Here is a 22,763-nt window from a genome sequence, read left to right on the forward strand (position 1 = left end):
TACCTTCACGTTAGTATTTCATAATAACAAATTGAAGGAAATTAACTCTTCTTTCAAAATGCTTAAAGTGGGTAGTAAAGAAAACATTAGTGAGGCTTGGAAGGATGGTCTTGGGAGAAAAATCTCTTGTACTGGTGCATATGCCACGAGGAAGGTGTACTCATCTGGTGCTTGCAGCCTGCTTGGCACTTGCTACAGTAAATTAGTTGGTCTTAAACCAGCAGAAGCAGCTCCCAAAGCCTCTTTCCCAATGCATCACTAAAAATGGCTGGGAATGACATAGTCAATTGTACAACAATGAAAGCAAGACCTACTGTAAATTTAAGGGTGAAAATAACAGGGGGACAAGACCTGAAAAAAGCTAATTCAGTTCTCTCAGTTGACTACAATGAAAAAATCATTAGTCTTAGATTCCAAGGGACAGTCAGATCCTCACAGTAAAAGTCAGCTCTGGAAGGTGAGAGCAGGTAGTAACCTTGTGGAATTTTAAACTTTCCTGAGTCCAGACTTCATGTTTCACACATGTGTGCATCCCAGGACACTGCCAGGACCTCATCCACCATCTCTGAAGAGCTGGGGCTTTAATACCAAAGAACAGCTTGTCAAATTGCTCTCAAATACCTTTTTCATTTTAGAGGTACACAGTTTGTGGTAATTGGGAGTGGGGTTGTGGGTGAATCTCATCCCCAGTGGGCTACAGCTGTGAAAAGCAGGTGACCAGCATTGAAGGTAATGAGCCAGGGAGTGCCCAGGGGCATGGACCAATCACCAAAGGGAACAGAGTGCACACAGGTGCAATGCATCAGCATGAGGGGCACACAGGTGCAATGCATGAACCATGAGGGTATAAAAGGTTGTGCTGAAGAATGAGAAAGAGCAGATGCTTGAAGTCTTCTGAAGAGTCATGATGTTACTCTGTGTGGGCAAATGCTTAAAGCCTTCTGAAATTGTATGGTGGTACTCTGTGTATTGTAGCTATCTCAACTGCGATATATGCTGGCACATAATTTTGTGAGTGTTTTTATATCACTGTGTGGCAAATGTTCCTTAGCTCTGAATGACTGCCATTATACAAAAAGCTGAGTTGGGTTGCCAAACACTCATTCTTTCTTTGTAACGCCTCCTCTAACTGGAAATTTGAAGGTTCCCAAAGTCTAGCCAGCCTTGACAGTAGGTGGAAAGTCCAATACCCTAAGGGAGTGGGCAAGAAGTTTTCTCATGTAGTAGCAATTGTCTTATCAGGGTGATAGATGGGGCAGATAGGCCATGCAGTGCCTAGAGATATAGTGTCATGAGACCTCCCACAGCACTACTCTCTGCCCAACTTCCATCCTAATCCTGGCCTGTTTGGAAAAAACCCGGTCATTTTTAACCAGCTTTTCAAGCACTGCTGCTGACTGTCAAAATTGCTAAATGCTTAAAAGGCCCACAGCCAGGCAGTACTGGTTCCTCTCAAAGCAGTCTGTGGATGTCGCAGTACTTTTGTAGGATTTCCAGCACATTTGCAGACGATACAACACATTCAAACATAAATCTCATCAATTTGCATCAAACATCCTCCTTTGCAGTTTATGGCTATGTAAATGTCTTTAATAAAAACCCTACCACAGGAAATGTCTTAAGACAACTGCTATTTCACAGCTTCACTACAGGTTCCTGATGTAAGTTAATAAAGGCGAGCACAATATCTGATGTTTGCAATGGTAATTGCACAGGCCTCACTGTGAATGATGGCTAAATCCGATTGTGCATGACTTCCTTTGCGCAGTGTCTGAATTATAGCGTAGGTTGAAGCCTGAAAAATCAATGGCTGCTATAATCACTCAATTAAAGCCTTTGAAAATCATTAGCAATTTGGTAAATTTAAAATACTTCACCATACGTCATTTTTAAACAGAGAGTGCCAGACCAGCACAACTCCATTTGTTACACTGGGGAACTGCTGCCGGAGGGGTAAACAGGAACAGCGTTAGGCACTATGGCTGAGTAGGCAAGTGTATCACTGGAGCTGAAAGCTGAGAGAGACACAAGTCACTGCTGTGAGCTTTACCTGATTTACCATGTTTAGCCGAGGTTACTCTTCAAGTGGCCAAATACATGTCAAAATCTTGGAAAAGCCTTGCTGGCCTACAGAGCAGTAGTCCCCCTACAAATGCCACAGGTTTGGATGAACTCTGAGCCCGAGCAGCAGAATGGGCTGCAAAGGAGGAAAGGAAGCAGCCCCATCAGAGTCCTTTGTTACTGAGAGAAAACCAGTGGACAGCAAGACCTGGTTTTAGAGTGGGACATATGAATGAATATGGCCGATAAAAAAGAGAAAATAACTTACTGATGCCAGGAGTCTAATATTTAATTTCCTAAACAAAATAGAAACTGAACATGATATTGTATTCCATCTGGACTAAATCTATCCATCTGCAAAGATTTAACTTTGAAAGATAGCTAATAGAGATAGAAAAGATCTCAACTTGTGTGTTTATTTTCTTAAACAGCCTGCTCTTTGGAAGCAGTGGCATCTAAGTGCAGCTGCACCACTATTCTAAATATGTGGTCCGTCTGTCTGAGGAGAAAGAGACACTCCGAGAGAATGAGCAAGTTGACAGGCACCGGCCAGTGCACCAACGCCTCGTGTTCCCTAGAGCTGTTGGATTTACGTAAGTGCTATTTAACTTTGTGGAGCTAGGCAGATTAATGAACTTGAGAGAGATGCAGTGTGGGGCTAGGAGCAGCTACTTCACTTAATCTATTGCAGCTTCTAATTTTAACAATTTTGGGGTAAAAGTACATTTTGAAGCGAATTGTCTGTCCTTAGAGTGCAACGTGCGGTGGCTGTTGAGCAGAACAGGCAGCAATCGCTCCCGCAGGCATCCGTCCCCACGGGCAGGGGAAGCCGCGGGTGTTGCCCTCCTGTACCCAGGGTGCCGGTGCGGGCTCGCAGCCTCTCCCACTGCTCTGCCGGGCGAGGGGAGCCCGGCGCGCAGCTCCCGCACAGGCCGGGACTGCGGGGCTTGCGGCAACGTCCCGGGAGCGCACCCGCGGGCTCCGTCAGCCCGCGGGCTCCGTCAGCCCGCGGCCGAAGGTCCCGGCGCAGGCGGCCGTAGCCGGTGCGGCAGCGCCACCTCGCGGCGCCCGACCCGCCCCTACAACTGCGTCTGGGAAAGGCGACTCGGGGGAAAACTTCTCACAGGGTTTGACTCTTTCCCTGGCTCGGTATTTATTTATTTTTTTTTTCTTCCCACATGGAAAGGTAGGAAATTAGCTGGAATAAACAAGGCCAGCACTGGACTTGTTTTGTCCTAACTTCAGTTTTTCTATATGGTTGGGTCCAGACACTAGTGTTTTTCATTTAAGAAATGTAATTCAGGTTATTTATGCGGTAAAATACCCAGTGAATCAATGAATGAAGCTTAATTGATGCCTTAATGTTTTTAGTTCTTCATCAAATCCATACTGATGAAAAAAAAGCTATTTGAAAACAGAAACATGTAATAGTGAGTAGAATAAAAATGTCACTTTTCTGTGATGACTTATCGTTCCAGTGAAAGGCAACACATTTGCTTCCCAGTTAACAGGGAAACCTAGGTAGGAGCAGAATAGTATAGGGTGTATTAATATTTCTCCTCAGAAACTGACTACAATTTTAAAATTGTCTGTCACTTTAAGTCCACTGCCTATAAATTAGGAACTGTAAGTACTGGTAAACTTTATTTACCAGTGGCATGTGGTCAACAGTCTCTACTTGGTGCAAATTGTCACAAAAGTACACACATTTAAAATGCTGGAATGCATAAACAGAACCCTAAACTTCTGCACTTGCACAAAGCTGCCTTCCTGAGTGTAAGAAATGCCATCACACTCTGCTGTACTTCAGCAGTAGCTTCATTCCCTTCCCATTTTATCACTTCTACATTTGCAGCCCCACTACTGCTGCCTGGCACTGTGAACACATGCTAGGCTGCACATTTCCAACCCAACTGTATCCTTCAGACAAACATCCAATGGCTGTGTTCAGAGGAATGGTCTCCCACAAGATTTGTGATTCACCCCGTCTACCTATATGATATCCAGAAAACTAATCTCCAGGATGACAGCTCATTCAGCACTCTGGAAATTTACCCACGCTGAGTTCCTCTTTAAATAATGACCTGACATTTGTTCTGTAGAGGGAGACAAAGCCCAGACTGATGAAAACGGTTGGCAGCTGCTTTCATTTGTGCCATTCAGAAGCCAGATGATAATTTGTCCTCAGGGACCCATCACTTCTTGGCAGCCAGACCTGTCCACTGCACTTTGCTATTACTTTTGCTGTTACCTACCACCCCTGGTGCATGTAGCGCACACAGAGTCAATATTCAAAGCAGACTAAGCTAAAATTTACTGCCAAGAGTCATGAAGGATTTCATGTTTCTGAGAAGTGGGAGATAAGATCAGATATTAATTTGGTGTTGATAAATATAAAGCAGTAGATATTGGGAAAGACATTTGTTAGATCTACATAAAAGGTTAAATTAGCTATTGCTCAGAAAAGAGATCCCAGCCTCTCTGAACAGTTTAATGAAGGCATTAGCTAAGCAATAAGGGTCAAAGAGGCAAAGCATTCTGAACTAGTAGGCAAACAGACCAAAACAGAAAACACTGTTCCAGATGAACTTTGAGTTCATATTTTGCATGCAGTGTGGAGCTCTCATTCCTTTAAATTAGCTAGAGTGGAATTAAAAAATGTACAGACAAGGGTGACCAGGATCTTCAGAGCATCTTCCATATAAGCCGAGATTAAATAAATGAGGACTTTCCAACCTGGAAAAAAAGAGGTTACTAGGAGCTGATAATAATGATGACACATAAAATCATCAATGGGATCCAGGAGAACAAACTTGGAAACACCATATAAATAGATAGGGCCATCCACACCTCAGCTGTGGAAGAGCGATAGCAAGGAGAAGACTCTATGCATTTATATTCATGCATGTGGTCCCACCACATCTTAGATCCCTCTAGATGCAGAGCCTCCCATGAAGGGAGAAGATATATATATATATCATACTGTGCCTCTTCCATCTATTCCTTACAGTTTTTATTTTTAAAGATCCCCAAATTGTTGCTAGTATGTTGGATGCCATCTATTCTACCCAGCAACAGAGGAAGTCATAGCTGCCCTCCAGAGACATGCATGCAGAGAGATGGGGAGAGACAAGCTGAAGCAGGCTTCCCTTTTTAAGGATTGAAAAAGGAAAAGCCACAGTGTGCTGCAAATATTCCAGCCACTATTTTCCAAGTACATGATCTGCTCTCTCCTCTAAGCTGAACACTTGAATGTGTCCAACTCTCACTGCAAGGTCAGGCAGCAGTACAGGCAGCCATGCCCTGCTTCTCCTCTTGGAACCAGTGCTCTCTTACATAATCCCTCCTGTTGCCCTGGAACCTGTCTGCAGCCACCTTCAGTCAGGAGTGGTTAGTGAAGGAAAAGGAGTGGGAGCTCAGCCTTGGAAGTTACTGTGCAACACAAATGCCAGTGGTGCCACCAAGGAGGAGTTGAAGGGACGCTGTGCATAAAGCAGTGCCAAGTTCTCAAATGCATCTGTTTCCCTGGCTATAGCACAGGCTGCCAAAATACAATGCTGGTTTATGGCTGAATCAAATTGCACTTTAGTCACGCTACTGTCCCTGTCCTCTGCAACTGCTTTAGTCCAGAATTCCTGCACAAGCCTTCCTGCTTTCACATAAATGTACATTGATGATTTTTGCCAAAGAAAATGCAGGCAAGGTGGAATTCACTCTTCAGCCTGGAGTCAGGAATCCTTCCTTTGGTGCTTCTGCCCATGCAGACAAAACCTCCTTGTAGAAGCTGCTGTGGTCTGCAGCTTTCTCCCCTCCAGCACTGAGGGCACTCAGGCAGGGCCCTGGGGAAGCCACGCAGCCAGGGCTGCCCTGTGGCTCAGAACTGCACCCAGCCACTGCAAATGGTTACTTCAGTTACTTCATACATAGTTACTTCAGCCCTGAAGCTTTCCTATCATGGCCCACGCAGGTGAGAACACCCCTGAGAGGCCACAAATCTGGTTCTCACACATGAAGGTGAAGAAAGGAAGAAGCTTGGTCTTATTTTCAGCAATACCAATGACCAAAAATAAGCTGGTACAGAACAGGAACTGGTGTACCACAAAGCCTGAAAGAGTTTCCTTTTCCCCCAAATGGTAGGAAGGGAGCAGAGCATGAACCAGATCTGGTGCAGTTGATTTCCTTACCAAGCTGCACAAGCCTGGCCCATGGCTTGGGCTGCCCTGTGGTTTTGTTTTCTATGACTCCCTCCCCTTCCTGGCTATAGACTTGGAGCAATCACTACTCAGCATTGATCAGTGAGACTGTCTCTACATCAGGCACACCCCACATCACTGAGACACCAAGAACATGTTATTGCAGAAACAGCAAGGCTGGTATTTATTAGCCTCTCCATTATATGCAGCATTTTTATTTTTTAAACACTTACATTTACCCATCCCTTCTCATTTGCTCTGAATGTAGCCACCAGCTCAGCTGAAGAGGTGTTTGCCCCTCTCTGTTCCTCAGGTGTGTCCTCAGGCTGGGACTACTGGTTTCCACACCAGATCTCTTTATGCCAGATCATCATGGAACCCAGTTTGGGCAGCTTCCCAGCCAGATGCATGCATTGCCCATTCAAATCCCAAAGACAACAGAAAAAGAAAAGCCCATCCAAAATGGAGAAGAGGGCATGTGCAGTATCTTCAGCTTTACATGAAAATGTCATTTCAGTTCACTGTTTCCCAAATACCGAGCCCAGTGACTGGTGATAATTTTCTGTTCTATCTTAAAACTGTAAAAGAGTATTAGTGCCTTTCTTTGGTAGTATTCACCCCAGAACAGCCAGGAAGGAAATAGTTTGAAACAACAGATGCTGTTCACAACCAGTGCTTTGGATATATTTCCAGCAGGAGTTTCTTCCCTCCCCATGAAAACAGACACACATTCTCATTTAACAACTAATTGATTTATTTAACAATACAAATTTCTTTCTACTGCATGGTTTAGCAGAGAGAACTTGAGAAACAAAATTAGCTTCTTTTCTTTTTCTTTTAAAGTTTAAATGTTTACACAAAAACAACCTTTACTTCAGTAAATATAAAATTTACACACAAAAAAAATCTACATTAAAAAAGAACAGAATCATGACAAACCAACAGAAAAAAAAAAGAGGATGGGAATTCAGTGTAAAGGATCCAATTGCAAGGAAGGCAAGATGGGGCAACACTAACAAGGCATCCCATTTGTACACCTAGGTATCTGAAGCTGTAGGTACGATACAAACCCAAAATACATTAAAATTAGAATTAAAACCTGTATTTTTATAGCAGAATATTTTATGATATAAATATCAGTAAATTCTGTAGGCAACACAGTTAGTGCAAGAACTCCATAGTTTGCTCTCCACTGGAAGGTCACTGGAGCGGTGTAGGAGCACCCTGTGGCCCACGAGTGCACTAATGGTCAGCAGGGAGCAGACTTTAGACGCGCAGCCCGGATGTGATAGCCCCTTGTTTCATTGCCAATCTGTGCTATTTCTCACACATCCAATGACATGACAAGAAATTCTGGTCACCTTCAGCAGTGATTTCCAGCACTTCATCTCCTGGCATTAGTCTGTTACCTGACTTAGGCATATTCACCTGCCAGATCCTGTTTCTCATTCCCTTTTGCACTTTTTAACCTGAAATCTAAAGCTATCTTGTAGCTACCAAGAGAGATTGGCTTCTAGGTTGAGATATTTGGGATACACAGTTCTTCAAGCCACCTTCAGGCATCTGTAGAAATATTTAAAGTAGGGTGGACAATTCATGGTCAAAGGTTACGTGATACAAAAACCAGGGACCTGTATAGTAATGGTTAATTTTAGATCTAAATCTTTAGTATCTTTTGTTTTGATTTAATATTTAAACTTAACATTCAGCTTTCATATATTAAATGAGCAGAGCATCTTATGGATGGAAGTGCTATGTTATCTTCAAAAACACCAGGTAGTAAGGGAGACTGTAAAATTTAAAATTAAGTGTAATTTTAAAATCATTTAAAGGAATCAAGTGTATTTTTTTATAATCCATACTGTGACTGACAAACTATAAAAGCTTAAATTATAAAACTATTAGTGACTCTACCTTTTAAACTGTATGTACTATAAAGCTGTATTTTTGTACTTACAGATGTTACAAAATTTCCAAGGCAGGAAGTGAAGGGGGGAAAAGGTAGTCTAAAACACTTTTACAGATTTCATTTTTACTAAGAAAGGTTATTTCCCCCACAACTGTTTTTATGTCATATAAATCTGATTAAATTCATTGTACTCCTCTCTTTTCTGGGTAGATGATACAGTGTTCAATCATGCTTTGGAAGACCTTTTTCAATGGATAACTCAGTTCTCTAGGTCAGCAAGTCCAACTTGCTTTACTCAGAAAAAAAAAGCACCAGACTATCTCTAACTTGGCCATCCTCCTGCAAAACCTTTGTAGCAAGACTGAGGCAGCCTCTTCTGAGAGCAGGACTGGCCCTGAAGCAACCAGCTACATAGACTTCTGGAGTAAGCATATGAAATGTGATCATTTCAACTTGAGAAAGAGCTGAAAAGTATTAAATTTCAGAAAATTTTAGAAATTTCACTTGTTCTGTTAAAAACAAAACAGGGAAAACTTAATCCACAGGTGTGCATTAAATATTTAATAGCAAGCCTCTGCTTATGCATATTAATTTAAAAATTATCCACAGGGATCTGTGATACATTGGCCTTGCCTTGTTACTATAACTAAATTTATTAAAATATTAATTTAAAATAGGAAAACAAAGAAACTACTCCTTGGGGAACATGTTTATTGTGTTTGAGATGATACACTGGGTGCTCTCTGAGCTACAAAGGGAAAAAGGAAATCCTTTCATTACAAACTGACAAAGGTAAAAGTTAAAACAGTTTTCACAACAGCATGTACCACATATTGGAAATAGATCTGGGTTTAATACAAATGACATAATTCCTAGTAATCTACAGCTACCTTTAATAACTTCATACAGATAATGAATTAGGCTAAAATGCACTATAATATTTGGTTGACTTCAGGAACAGTATCCTTAGTACATCACAAAATACATTTTGATATCCCAAAGAAGCAAGACTTGCAAGTAGGCATTTTAAACATAACTAATCTACAGCTACAAACTTCTACTCTTGATAGCATTTACCTTTTTGGGGGGGCAGTATCCCAGTCTTCAAAAGGATAAAAGCAGAGTAGAATCAGTATAACATATACACAGAAGTCCGTATTGTAAAGGCTATAAAGATTTGTTGCACACTGCAAAGTTGCCTTCTGCACCTTCACACTGCACAAGTAGTTTGTCATTTATGTTGCATATCTCTTGGTCCACTGTCTGGCTATCCTGTCATGTTCTGCTCTGTTGGTCAGGTACTGAGTGGCTATGCTTCCAACCAGAGGGTCAGCTGCAAAAGGCAGGGGAAAATGCATCAGAATCCATCCCATGAGTAACAGAAATCCCCAAGTTAAAACATACTTTAAAACACATAATCCATTCCAAAATATAGTTTAGACCAGAATTATAGTGGAGCTCTCATCATATAAGACATTTCCAAGAAAGCACACATGAACAAAGCACAACAAGCAGAAAAAGAGGACCGAAAAATCTGCTGTGGTTATCTGCATATGAATGAATCTTGCCTCAGGCAGGTGCCCTGCTTTCAGCCCTTTGCCTGCAGGACACATTCAACAGCTGCCCAGCACCTTCCTGTCAGGGAGGCCTCTTTGTCAGGGAGGTGCACAGGACTAGTGGGAGTTAGAGCATTTGGGCTGCAGGACACACCGAGGGGAACCCTTCAGGAGCCATCAAGCCTTTGTAGCTAAGAGGCTGATCCATTTCTCCCTAACTGTGACCACTTTCTGTAAATGAACGGTCCCTTAGCACGATTGCTCAGTTCCTGCCCTGACCGCAGGCAATTAGCATCCACTGCCTAATGACACTGGTCACACATTGCTGCTGAGAATCTGTACTGCTTCCATGGAGCTCCTCCCCTCCCTACAGGATCAAGGAAGCCTCTTTGAAATAGGGAGAGTTGTCTCTGAGCATCACCTCCCTCACATTTGCAAGATTAAGCCTTTCAACTGCTGTCTTAAGAGACTTCCTGCAGCCTCTTCCAACATGCAGGATTTATAACTCAGGAGAATGTTGCTCCTTTCCTGGACTGAACACTCTTTTACTGAACCTCCTTCAATACAGACCTCGAATGACATCAGCTTATTTTCTCCATCATATCTTGGAAAAAAAGGACTTAGTGCTATTTACTTTCTGTTGTGTCACAGGAGTGAAAAACACCAATAAAAGAGGGACTACATCTAATATGGAGTGCTTCACCACAAATTAAAAAAATATTAAATTTTATTTAATCTTCATGCAATCAAATATACAAATTACATTCCATGGCAACTAAGTCAAACGACTGAGAGTCTCTCAATGAACTATCAGCTCCTCACCTGGGTTGCAGTCTGTCAGAAGTGAACAAATAGACAGCAGAACCTTTGAAATAGTCAAAGCAGGGCTCCAGTTGTCTTTCAGGATATCCAGACAGATGACTCCCTGACTGTTGATGTTGCAGTGATAAATTCTGGTGCGGAAAGTAACCTGAAATCACAGCATAAGAGACACAAAGAGTCATTCAGTGCTGCCCAGATATGGTGCCTCTTGGCTCTGAGCAGCCTGGGGGACTCCCAGTTCTGCAGAGCTTCTGCAGACACAGCTCCTCTCTGCTTGGCTTCCAAACCACAATTGTTTAACAGAAGAGTGACTATTTTCTGAAGCCAGGGCTGCCTTTAACAAATGTACCATGATGAGATTAGGGGCATAAAACTGCTTTCACACAAGCTCTCTGCATGGTACCCACAAAAACAAGGACCTACTTTATAGTATGGTAGCTATTTATTGAACATACCACATGTCAGGAACATTCTAATCACAAATGTAACTTTACTGTAGTTTCTGAAGGTGAGGAAGTACACAGAATTTGTCTGCATGTGCAGTATTAGTTGATCTTTTTCTTTCTTTCAAATGCCTAAATACAAACCATGAAAATTAGTCTTGTTAAATTAACAATGAAATCTTTGTCCTTACCCTTCATTAGGCAGAATATAATATACAGCCAAAACAATGCTATTACACTCACTAAATCCATCCTTAAATTATTTCAGACTAATATTGATAGAGCATGTGAACCTTCTGCACAAATAAGAAGTGAGAAATATGTAACTGCTTTTAATATGTAACTGCTTTAACACAAAGCACAAGAATATATGGACATTTTTCTTTTTCATACTGACTGGGGGGGGGAGGGAGTAGAATCCACAATGTACCCTGAAAATTTAAAAACTATCATGATCTAAAAAAACCTACAAGATTTGAATGAAGAATTTGGTCTAAAACTGTGCATCACTTCAGTATAACATTCTTAATTCAGAACATATTAAATGCTGTGGGTTAAAGAGAAGTGTGAAATACAGAATGTATATTCTTTATGTTGTATTCATCCTGGGAATGAGAAAAGATATTAAATCTGTAGTAACATAGTTATAGCCGCCAAAGATGTCAGTCATGGAATGTTGTGTGGCAAAAGATTTTTAGTTATGAGAGTTTTGCAGTGTCTTTTCTGGTGACTTGGTCAAGAGTTGTTATTTGGCAGTAAGGGAGGGGAAAAGGGAATGACCTTTAAATTCTTTCATATCCATTAATAAATTACAATTTATTAGGTGTCCACACTATTTCTGAGCAAGGAATTGACATTTTAATTTAAGGTGAGTTTAATTTAATAAAAAGAGCTTTTGCTCAAAAACATTATCAAACAAGATTGCTGATTTTAGCAGTAGTAAATAGACATTTTAAAATAATTGAAATTCATCACACTAATTTACCCAATTTTAAGTCACAATATAATGCTCCAGTTTCCTATGTGAACTTATTTTAGCTTTTCCTCATTTTTTAAAAAATTACTGATAATATTTAATATGGAATCTGGCTTATAACAGGAAAGACTATTATACATATATTTTAGTAGCTAGAATGAGAATAAGGAAACATAAGTCTTGTGTTGTCTTCTACTAGAACTAAAATTTCTTGAATCTTACCTGATTGGTCAGAATTATCATCTCATTTATCACTTGGTGAAGTTTGGAAATCAGTACTGACTGTGGTAATCAAGAGGTAAATTAGATGGGATCTTTCTGAGACTGCAAGCCAAGATTTTGGACCTTGTAGTTTTCAAGAGACCATAAACAGATTTGATATTCAGAAAGTGATGTGCAGTCACTTGGCTTGCTGTATTCTTCTCACATGAAAAAATGATAAGCACAATAAAAACCTTACCCTTACCTTTGGTGGCTTGAATGGATAGTCAGAAGAAAATGTGATATCCAGGAAGAAAACGCCTCCTTCATATACAGAACCTGGAGGTCCAAGTATAGTAGATCTCCATTCATAAATGTTATCTCCTTTAGGACCGGCACTGTGTAAAGAAAAAAGGGGAGAGGAAAAGAAAGAGTCAGATGTACCCTTGAGAGAGGCATTTTATGGATTTCCTTCACATTCATTTTATTGAATAGAAACCTTTTGATTATTTTTAACACCTGCCCAATTTCCAGCTGATTTCAGTGGGCTAGATGTTTTAAACTGGCACAAAAGCTGGGTACTCTGCTGTCCCTTTGGAGAGACAGCAATGAAATAGAATGACCATGCAGTACTGGTTTTTCACTGTCCAAAACATATCCCCAGATCTACTTTCTTGAGTATGTCATTGCTCTGAGCTTCCACATCACCCTTTCATCACCTTTTCTACACCACCCATTCGATGCCATCATATTCGTACACAAAAGGAGTTTTACATCTTGACCACATTCGTCTTCTCCAAGCTTTTAGCAGATCACACCTTCATAAAAAATGTGGCTTTCAAGTATATTGATACACACTTATTGCTACTTGTTTCATAGGCTAGAGTGAAATGTTACACCCTTGGGCAGCAAAACTGGGGAAGGGCTAGAGAATCAAGTAACAAGGAATTGAGCTTCTTGCAGCAGTCGTTCCAAATAACTGTTTCTTCAGGATATATCTGTGTAATGCCTCTGGGCAATCGGCAATGAGACAACGGGCCAAAAATATTTTATTTTAAGAATGCATTTCTCACTAGGGAAAGGGTTACTGCATAATTATTATTAAAGTAAAGGTTTAGAAGAATGGATAATGATCCAGTATTTTCTCAACTTCTGAGCTGTCACTAATGCTATTATCACACAGTAACCATCTAACCTCCTCACAAAAAACCAAACAATAAACCCCTCCCCTTTGTCCCCCAAAGGAACAACCGCCAAAAAAAAAATCTTTAGCAAGCCTGGATAAAAATTAACCTAACCTTCCACAAAGGGTCCTGAACCCACCCTGCTGAGAGCCAAACTTACTGAACTGACTGCTATGGAGAGCAACAGCACTGAACTCATGCAGACACAATGGCTTGATCACATCTATGCAGATAAGCCAATAACACAGCACTGTGAAAGATCCTTTCAGTTTTCCCCACCTGGGCAGTTTCCCAAGCACCACCTCCATTTCCCAGCCATGCTGAAGCAGCCCCATCCTTCTCCCTCTGTGGTGCCCAGGACCAGGCCCTGAGGACTGTCACACGTGAATTGCACATGAAGCGAGTGACAGGGCTTGGCACCAGAGTCTGGGAATTTGTGGTTTCTGGAACTGCTCGACACACAGAGGAAACTCCCAACAAATAAAAGGCTCTTCCTATGCCACGTCACCCCATGTATTTGTCATACATATGTTTGCAGTCTGTAACACAACATGTTGGACATCCATCCTTACTATGTAGCCAAACATGGAGACACTCATCAGAGACAAGGAATATGAGCAGTCTGCACTATGGATCTGCAATCCCCCCCCCCTCCCCCCCCAAATTTAGCTATTTTTACATTAAGATCATATTTGAGGAAAAAAAAATGCTAATTTTGATTATGAATTCACTTTCAATTCATAATTTTCCAAGATGCTTTTTATCTTGTAGACATTTCATGTGCCAAATGTTGCAGTTCTTTCATAAACAGGACAAAATAATCATGGAATTTGGATGACATCCTATTTAATTAAAAACAAAAAATATTTTATGAAGCTGTAGCTATTTTCCTGTTGCCAAAATGAAAGTAGATAACAATAGAATGCTGGCCTCCAGAGCACAGCTTGGGGAAAAAAAACCCTACAGGTGCTGTCAAAAATAAAGTTTGGGTCTAAAATCTTTCTTTCTATTTGCAATGCATACATAAAAGTGGAAGGAAAACACTAAATACATTTTAAGGAAAAAAACAAGGGAAAAAAGGGAAATCTAGAAGCAAACAGGTCCATTTTTGGTAAAGCAATGAACCATTTGTACCTTCAGTCACTCCAGAAGATAATTTTATTCACACTCCCTAAAAACCAATTAGTGTAAGAACTGAAAATATTGGGGCAGTAATGACAACATTTAAAACCCACACAGGGCACTGAAATGTTTCAATTAATTCTGGACATTCATCAAGCTTACAGCTAATTAATATTGTTCTTGAAAACCAAATTTCTGTGGAGCAAATCAATTTCAGCATAAGATGTCCTAATGATTGCTTTATAGTTTAATGCAGAGGTTAGTGCTCTTGCCCTGCATGTCATGTACCTTTCTTTCATACACCCCCAACAGCTGGATGCATTTCAATCAAATTAATGAAATGGATGGATCAAATCAGTGACATGTTCCAGCCCAGTGAATCAGTCACGATTAAGCACAGCACCAGTCCAGGGTCAAACTCTCTGGTAATCACTTAGCAAATCAGAGCCAGGGCATCCATAAGCTGGTAGCCACAAAACACAAAATCTTGATGGAGAAACAGGTCTGAATGACAACTTCAGTGTTTTGGCTACAGAGCATACAAGTGCAGGCCATTGCTAACAGCCTGCTATCCTCATAAATTAGCTTCAGAACATTACAAATTCAGTAAAGGCACCAATACTTCATTCTCAATAAAAAACCCACTTGATTATTTTTTTTTAATATGGGCTAAAAAAATCTCAGACAAAATAACAAAGCAATTTAATTGAAATGACAAAATATTATTTGCAGAATTAGGGAGGTTTACTTCATACATTAAAGATGGATTGCTTTTTAAAAATAAATTAGAGTTAACTGGCTGCATCTGCTTCCTAAGCAAATATTCATTATGCCACTTCACTGAGGGATATATACCTGATTCAGATAAGACAAAGGATTTATGACCATGCTGTAGCCAAGCTAGTCCACAGAACAGATTAAATTTACAAGTGTGACTTCAGATGGTAAATTTGAAAAGACATGAGGTTAAACTTGAGGGGCCCATGGGTTCACAGCAGGTCTGTCAAACCTAACTCTGCTGAACCCTGGCTCTCAAGTTTCCCAAACATGAAGGACAGCTTTTCCAGAAGAGTGTTAAGAGCATTCATGTGGATGCAGCAGCATTCACACCAGCAAGAAGCCTGTTAGACTCCCAATGCAGTGGTCACAGAAATCCAAGTTCAGCTTTTGTTACAATTTATTAAATCAAAATGCATTGAAGCTGTCCATATGGAACGAAATGCAGGACAAGAAACTAGGACAAGAAACTTCCAATCTACAATGATGCTGGTAGCATTTTGCTTTCTGCACTTACTAAATGCACTGCTATCAACAGCTCTCCTCTAAAACACAAGATTTTAAGTTTGGCAGCAGAATGCAACTTCATAGTCCTGAGACTGTGCTGAGGAGAAAAAGGATGAAGGAAAATGTAATTTGGGTAAATTTGATGTTAAATCTGTGTTATGCTTTATTATGATATAGAATATGAATCTGCAACAGCATATAGCAAACTGGGGGTAGGTGTGTTTGTTTTTGGAAGCTTCCGACAGTGAAGTGTGTCTGATTCTAAAAGCCTTATGAGAAATGTGATTGATATCACAGAACTAAAGGTACTGGTCTACACCTCAAAAAAAACCACTGGGGGTGTCTACACAGCACAAGTTTAAGTGGTGGAATATTTTCTCATGTTCTCCTCTCAAAGGCTCCACCCTCAGGTGTGATACCCAAGCTGGCAGAATCATAGAACTGTAAAGGCTGGAAAAGATCTCTACTCATTATTACCAAGGCAGCAGCTAACAAACCAAATGGGGCACCTGGGGTGAGAATTATGTAAGGAAAGACCTCCCTTCATCCTTCCCAAACATTTATTTCAAATTGAGATTCAGCCAGAGTAAAACTCTTGGAAGTTCTTCACAGACTGCTCAGCCACAACTCTGTCACTATGTAATTTTTACAGCAGTGTAAGTGAAGTCGGTGCTTTAAGAGAGGGATAAGATATCTCTTTTGATTTTTCTTATTTCAACTGGAGGTAGTAAGTAAAGAAAGAAAAATGCCCTCAGGCATGTTCCACAACCTTGTGCTTGAAAAATCCACTTCATCATGCTACAGTATAGTGAAGCTCTGTGAAATCTTCAACCAGCTTTGGAAATTGACTTTTACAAATCCTTCTGGAAGAAAGGCACTCAGGATGTTACCAGCACAAAAGGCTGTGTTTTGGACACCACTGTCTCAAATAAAGCTGTTGAATTATCTAGTTCAGTGTGACACCACGAGATACTAAAGGGGCTGAGACAGATCCCACCAGCATATACAATTCAAGTAAATGTACAGACTCCATCTGTAGGGACTCTGCCTGCTTCACCATCTCAGGTCCTGAGCTTGATGAACTCATTTCCAGTGGAAGAAAAGTGCCCCAGGCTCAAGTAACTTCAACTTATCACAGAGGTGGAAATTCATATATACCATGCAGGATATCTAGTGTGGATGCTGATGTTTGCCCCTCAGGCTACCCAGACAATCAGGGCAGAGAGAAGAGTGATTGCAGCCCCCAGAAAATCTAAATGCTCCCTAACACCAACGTGCTCCATCTCCCTCTGGTGACCTTTCACCAACAGCATGGGGAGCCTGGCTCCTAACTCAAGCCGCTAAACTCAGCACTTGAGAAAATCCTCCTCACCCCTCCATGCAATGAGAAAGTGAGTGAAAACAGAGCTAGACAACCCTATCTAGTAGCACACTACCTTTTTATCTAGCTACAGATACACACTATCATGCTGCTGGTAATTAAAGAACAAAAAATAATCTCACAAGCAACCAAAGGATCATTATCTACTGCAAGCTGTCTGACTTGCTCAGTGAGGCTTGGAGAGAACACAAACCACTTACCAGTAGTTATGTTTTAATGTTGAGCATGGGAATAAAAAATGCTCAAAATATTTTCTTGCTTTGATATTTTCAACACTTTGAAGAAAATTTGTCAATTATCCTTCTTTCTCTTAATTATCTTTTCCAAGTGTGGAGGCACTCTTGTGGTTTTGGTTATAGAGTGCAAGAAAGGAAATGAACATTAATTAAAAGGCATATGTTTGTGTGTGGCTTTCAGTTCTATGACCTGTGACAAGCATGGATAACAATTTATGTTTTCTTTATTTTTCAATGCCTTGTTTACAAGGCTCTCTGCAGTGCTTATTCTCAGCATTCATATTATCAGTACCAGTACCTAAGCACCTCTACTTAAAGAATCTGGGTACTACATCCTGTAGACACAGAAAACATTCTGTTTTCACTGGCAGGAGCTACAATTATAGCCCTAATTTTAGGATTACAGCATTTTTCTAAGGTTGGACACATGAGGGCTGTCTATGGCAATGTATCAAAACTGTGCAGAAAACACATTTTGATAAGGTGCTCACTATTATTAATGTTTATAGGTTATGTGCAATTTTTTACAAAGAAAAAGTTCCAGTCTATTGTGTTCTTTATATAGCTACAAATGTTTTTATTTTACCTGCCACTGAACTACCTGCTACATTTGTTTGCTGGAAAAGGTTATTTACTGCTTCTAGCAGATCCACTGAGGCTCTGTGGAATTGAGGATTTAAGGATCTAGTTCAGTGTACAAATCTTTCCTTGTGTCACTTCCCTAAAGTCTATAATGTCCTTATGATTGAAGTCTAGAAATCAGCATTAAAAAAAAAAAAAAAAGAACCCATTTTTACCTCATGGATCCCCTGATAATTCAGCTGGTTATAAAGCAGTGCAGGACTTGTGCCCAAGGACATGGTTCAATGCAAAGCAAGTGCAACTTGAGAGCTCCTCAAAAGCAGCATGGATACTCCAAGCACAGTGATGATCCAGCCTAAACTAACTTGGCCAAACCATACATGTTCACAAACCATCCATGGATTATTAGCTTTATGCTTAATCAGGTGTCATTTGCCCCCCTGCAGCCAGAGTAGGGCATGAACTTTAGCTGCTTGCTCTGGCTTAGAAATGCAACCATGGGGCTGTGTTTGGTTCAGGTCACACTGTATCATCAGGGGACCTCAGCCAGTGCAGCTCTGCTATTAAAAACCCTGAAGGGAAAGACATGTTTTACACCACTAGAACCTCCAGTGCTAACTTGCCATTACTAGAAGAATATACACTCATGTTACCAAAGGAAGCTAAGTAACAAATCATTTGTTAATTTCATCAAAGCTGTAATATGTAGAAAACCCAAGCAATGTATTTTGGAAAGCTGACAGTATTTCCACTGCCTAAAGCCCCATTAAATTGGTTCATTGCTACAATAGCTTTAGATTACTTTCCTCCTTGTATTCCTGCTAGTTCCTAGGACTTATCTTGCTGTAGTTAGAAATCTGTGCAGGTCCTTTCCATCTTCCAGAACAAACCAAGCCAATTATGGAGGCAGAATTCCTGTATTTTTTCTTTTGAAAAGGCAACTAAATACCAGAACACAGTTTGCTAAATTACAACAGAAATACTTAAACATGTAACAAAACACATCAGATTTTCTATGTCTATGCTCTTGACAGCAGTTGTACCCAGGCAATACACAAAAGACAACCAAATGTGAGTTGTTTCTGAACACAGAAATCTCATAGGCATGAAGAAATTTAAAATAAACCAAATGTTCAGCATGAACTAACTTGTAATATGCACAGAAGTCCCTCTCATATGCCTACACTGGAGAAATTATCCATACTACCTAATAAAACCCTGAGCAGGACAGTCAGTAAAGGGAAACATTTCCTGCTACTCCGCCATGTGTTCATAATAACAAAGCTTTAATTTAGCATAAAGTAAAAGACCAGATCCCTTTCATCACTGTTGAAAGACCTGTAGTGCTAATGTCAAAACATTTTTTTCTTGCTGTTGATATAAAACTCAATTTGTACTAGGGCCAAATCATTGAAGAACTTCTTTCGTTGAAGAAATTTATCTAGTGGTACACAGTTCCCATTTTTCTTCCACTCAAAATTACTGATGAACCTGGGTTTAGCAAACATGGAAAATTTTGCTTTTCTTCTGTGAGAGAGGATCCCTCTCAACTTCCTAACACAAACAAAACTCATTTGGGATACGCACATATTTTGTTTTTCAGTATGTTTAGCCTCCATAGTGATTCTAGCAATTCACACTGAAAGAGTCACATGGTACCTGAGAAATTGTGAAGCCTTAGTTTAAGGTGTCCACCCACAAATACATCCAGAAGATGTGTGCTGCAGAGTACGACTGCAATGTACAACTCCCAGATCCCAGACCACCACCTCACCCTCAGGAGCTTACATTATTAGTAAGTCATTCAGCTGTTCTGGGGCATCCACGTGTTCCCCAGATAGCAGCCACCTCCACCCTTCACTGCAAAATCTTCATGTCACAAAGCTAAGTAACACTGAGAAATCCAGTTTAGGATTTCCTCCCAATATTTTCAGTAACACTTTTAATGTCAACAAAGAGAAAAACATATTGTTCCCAACATCCCTTATGCACACCCTTCAGATGGTGGAAGAAAGAAGTTAAAACAATTTCACTAAAAGACCTAATTAAACTAAAAATACAACTGGCTTTAAAAATGTAGTAAATTTACAAATACTCATGCCTAAGAACAAGAAATGGGCAATTTTCAACAGACTAAGCCTGCAAGTTAACTAAGCTATTCAAATGAAATCTCCAGCTATCCAGTGGCACCAAATACCTAATTATTAGGCAATTCCAAATGTATTAAAAATGTGACCAAGGTATTAAAAAAATCTTCTACCTCTCTGTAGATGATGTTTTGTTTTCTAAGGAAGGTACCTTCATCCAAAAGTTGAAAGGAACATCTACAAACAATGTTTTTCAAGACAGAAAGCACACTGGTGAATTAGAGAATCACCATCATCTGATAATTCAAGCCCAAAGGCAGACTCTGTGATTAAACTTGTGAACAGTGTTAATGTTGTGGAAAAAATTGATTCTAATATCATAAAGGGATAAAGTGCAATTTATAGAACATGATTTATTCAGGTACTTCATGAAAGGCCAAGAAAGAGAGAATTGCTGAGAAGTTACCTTCACTGAAATGTGTGTGTACCCAGCTGTCAAGAAGGTGAACACCCAGCATGCCTGGTGCTCCCACAGTGGAGCCTCTTCCTCCACCTCCAGGGTGCCCAGGATTGGGTTTCTCTACCACTTCATAATAACAGAGCTAGAAGTTGCATTTCCCCCTCCTCTAAAAAATCAGCTTTCAACTTCAGCTAAGAAGTTCCAGCTTGCCCCAGAGAAGTAAAGTCAAAACCAGTCAGTCAGATAACCTTGCCTCCATTACCACACATTAATACTCTGAATAAGAAGCACCTACGTGGGGATTTATGAACTCTAATACATGCATATCACTTCTGTACTTAGAGCTGTTTCATATTAACTTCCTGAAAGTTAACCTGTAGTGAGCACTGAATATTTTCATTCAAAAGAAGTCTGTATTTTGAGCGTCTAAGTCAGTTCTTGGTCCAGTCTTCCTAACCTTCTAGCAGAGGCTTTCTGCCAAATGTAATTCCATTATTACCTTTAAATACTTTCTTCTTCTTGCCTCTATCTGTGTCCACATCAGACTGTACAGCATAACAAACCAGAAAGTGCTGTGCCATAGCTCCCTGTGTCACATGCCTACCTTGAAGCCATAAAGTCTGATGCAAATCTCTGTAACTAGAAATGGGCTGTATTCTCAAAAAAAAATTGCTCTTTCCCAGTTCATACACCAAGAATTTCTCCACCTTGCATGCAATATGGACACCTTCTCCAGTCCAGCCCCTTTACAACCGTGCTTGGGGTCACCATGTGGACTAGGTGAATGGAAAGTAGTTACCTGTTTTGAAGGGGCATGAATCTGATTAGGCAAAACTCAAGAACCTTGTTCAGCACAACAGTTCAATGTTCAGAAGGTTTGTCTTTAGTTATGTCTCCACACTGGCCAACAAAATTTCCTACACAGAGGGTTGATTAAATGAGCTTTTCACTTTTTTTTTCCTTTTTCCACTGAAATGAACACCAGAACTCTGGCTATGAGCTTTAAACTCTGCTTAGAGCAAAATGATGACAAGCTTCACATTCCGTGCAGGGGACAAGTTTATCATTGCTGACAATTTTTACATATCTAATTTATTATTTGATATTAATTGCTTTGTGGTGCTGAGCAAGTTGAGAAGTAACCGGTGACTGCTGCCAAGACTCCTGGAAGCTGGCTGCAGACTGGCTCAGATGCCAGCACCAGCACAAGAACTGCTGCAGTGGGGAGGAGGGCAAAAGAGGGGGCTGCAGCAGCTCAACCCAAACTAGCTTAACACATGCTGGAATTATATTCTGCATGTGCAGCTCCAGAGCTACAGCAGGGATAAAGTCAGGGCTCAGGATCCTCTCTCTGACACTGTTCCACAATGTTCATTTAGTATGGCAGCTGGGGAGTGATCTAACATTATGGGCATTAACCACCCTGTACCAGGACAGGGCAGGCTCCATTTGGGTTCTGAAACATTAGCCCAACAATGTCCACTTCACTAGTTAAATATGAGTGCTTGGAGAGTCTCAAAACAAATCAGCTGAGGATAAGAATCTGCTTTGTGTAGTGCAGAACCGGAGACAGATGAAGCAACACTTGGTACAGAGAATATGTAAATATAATTTGTGGATAAAAAGCATTAAAACACTCTGGGAATACCAACTTTAGCTCCAAAAGCAGAGCAATTCAAAGGAATAGAGAAAGCATCAGGCATACAAATACACATAAATCAATGTCTGATATGAGTTTATTTTACTCCACAAAAGTGTACTACGCTAAAGAAAATGTAAAAATAATAATCATTTCAGGGGAACTAAAGGTGAATAAACACCTGAGTGAAACAAGTCTCACCTAGTAAAATCTGTTTATTGAAAAGCCAGATCCAACCCAGCTACTGCTTCCTCTACCAATAATAATTTAATATTCAAAGCAAATGTTCTCTGTGGATATAGCTGTAGTGTAAGGAGCAGAGAGTGTTTGGGTTAGCCCTGGGAGCAGGGCTTTGTACCTTTCTCTAAGGGAGCTGCCACTGCTTAGGACAAGCTAGGGAATTTGCGACCCCCACGGAATTCTGTTGTTGAGCTTGGACCACTGGTACCCCTGGACTAAGATATGCTGGAACTCCATTGTAAGAAAAGTCATTTTCTCTCACAGCCCAGACTCGAGGCAGCTGTTGGGAAGTGTCATTTTACTGCCTGCAGCAGGATACAGAAGTTCAACCTTGGGCAAATCAAAAGCACATGGACAGCACAGACACTGGGTGCTAAATCCTTCTTT

The 22,763-nt window shown here is 40.5% G+C and overlaps 1 protein-coding gene across 1 annotated transcript in view; it reads right to left on the reverse strand.

The window, feature by feature from the left end:
* Window positions 1–6,984: 6,984 nt before the first annotated feature.
* The window catches only part of UBE2E3 (ubiquitin conjugating enzyme E2 E3), a 55,977-nt gene continuing 40,198 nt past the window's right edge, over window positions 6,985–22,763 (reverse strand). Inside the window, exons 4-6 of the mRNA XM_066553652.1 lie at window positions 12,427–12,559; window positions 10,542–10,689; window positions 6,985–9,496 (exon numbers count right to left, since the gene is read on the reverse strand). Coding sequence (XP_066409749.1) covers window positions 9,399–9,496; window positions 10,542–10,689; window positions 12,427–12,559 — 379 coding nt within the window. The 3' untranslated portion in view covers window positions 6,985–9,398. The remainder of the gene's footprint in view (window positions 9,497–10,541; window positions 10,690–12,426; window positions 12,560–22,763) is intronic.

The sequence above is a fragment of the Molothrus aeneus genome, chromosome 7, assembly GCF_037042795.1.
Source record: "Molothrus aeneus isolate 106 chromosome 7, BPBGC_Maene_1.0, whole genome shotgun sequence".
Taxonomy (NCBI): domain Eukaryota; kingdom Metazoa; phylum Chordata; class Aves; order Passeriformes; family Icteridae; genus Molothrus; species Molothrus aeneus.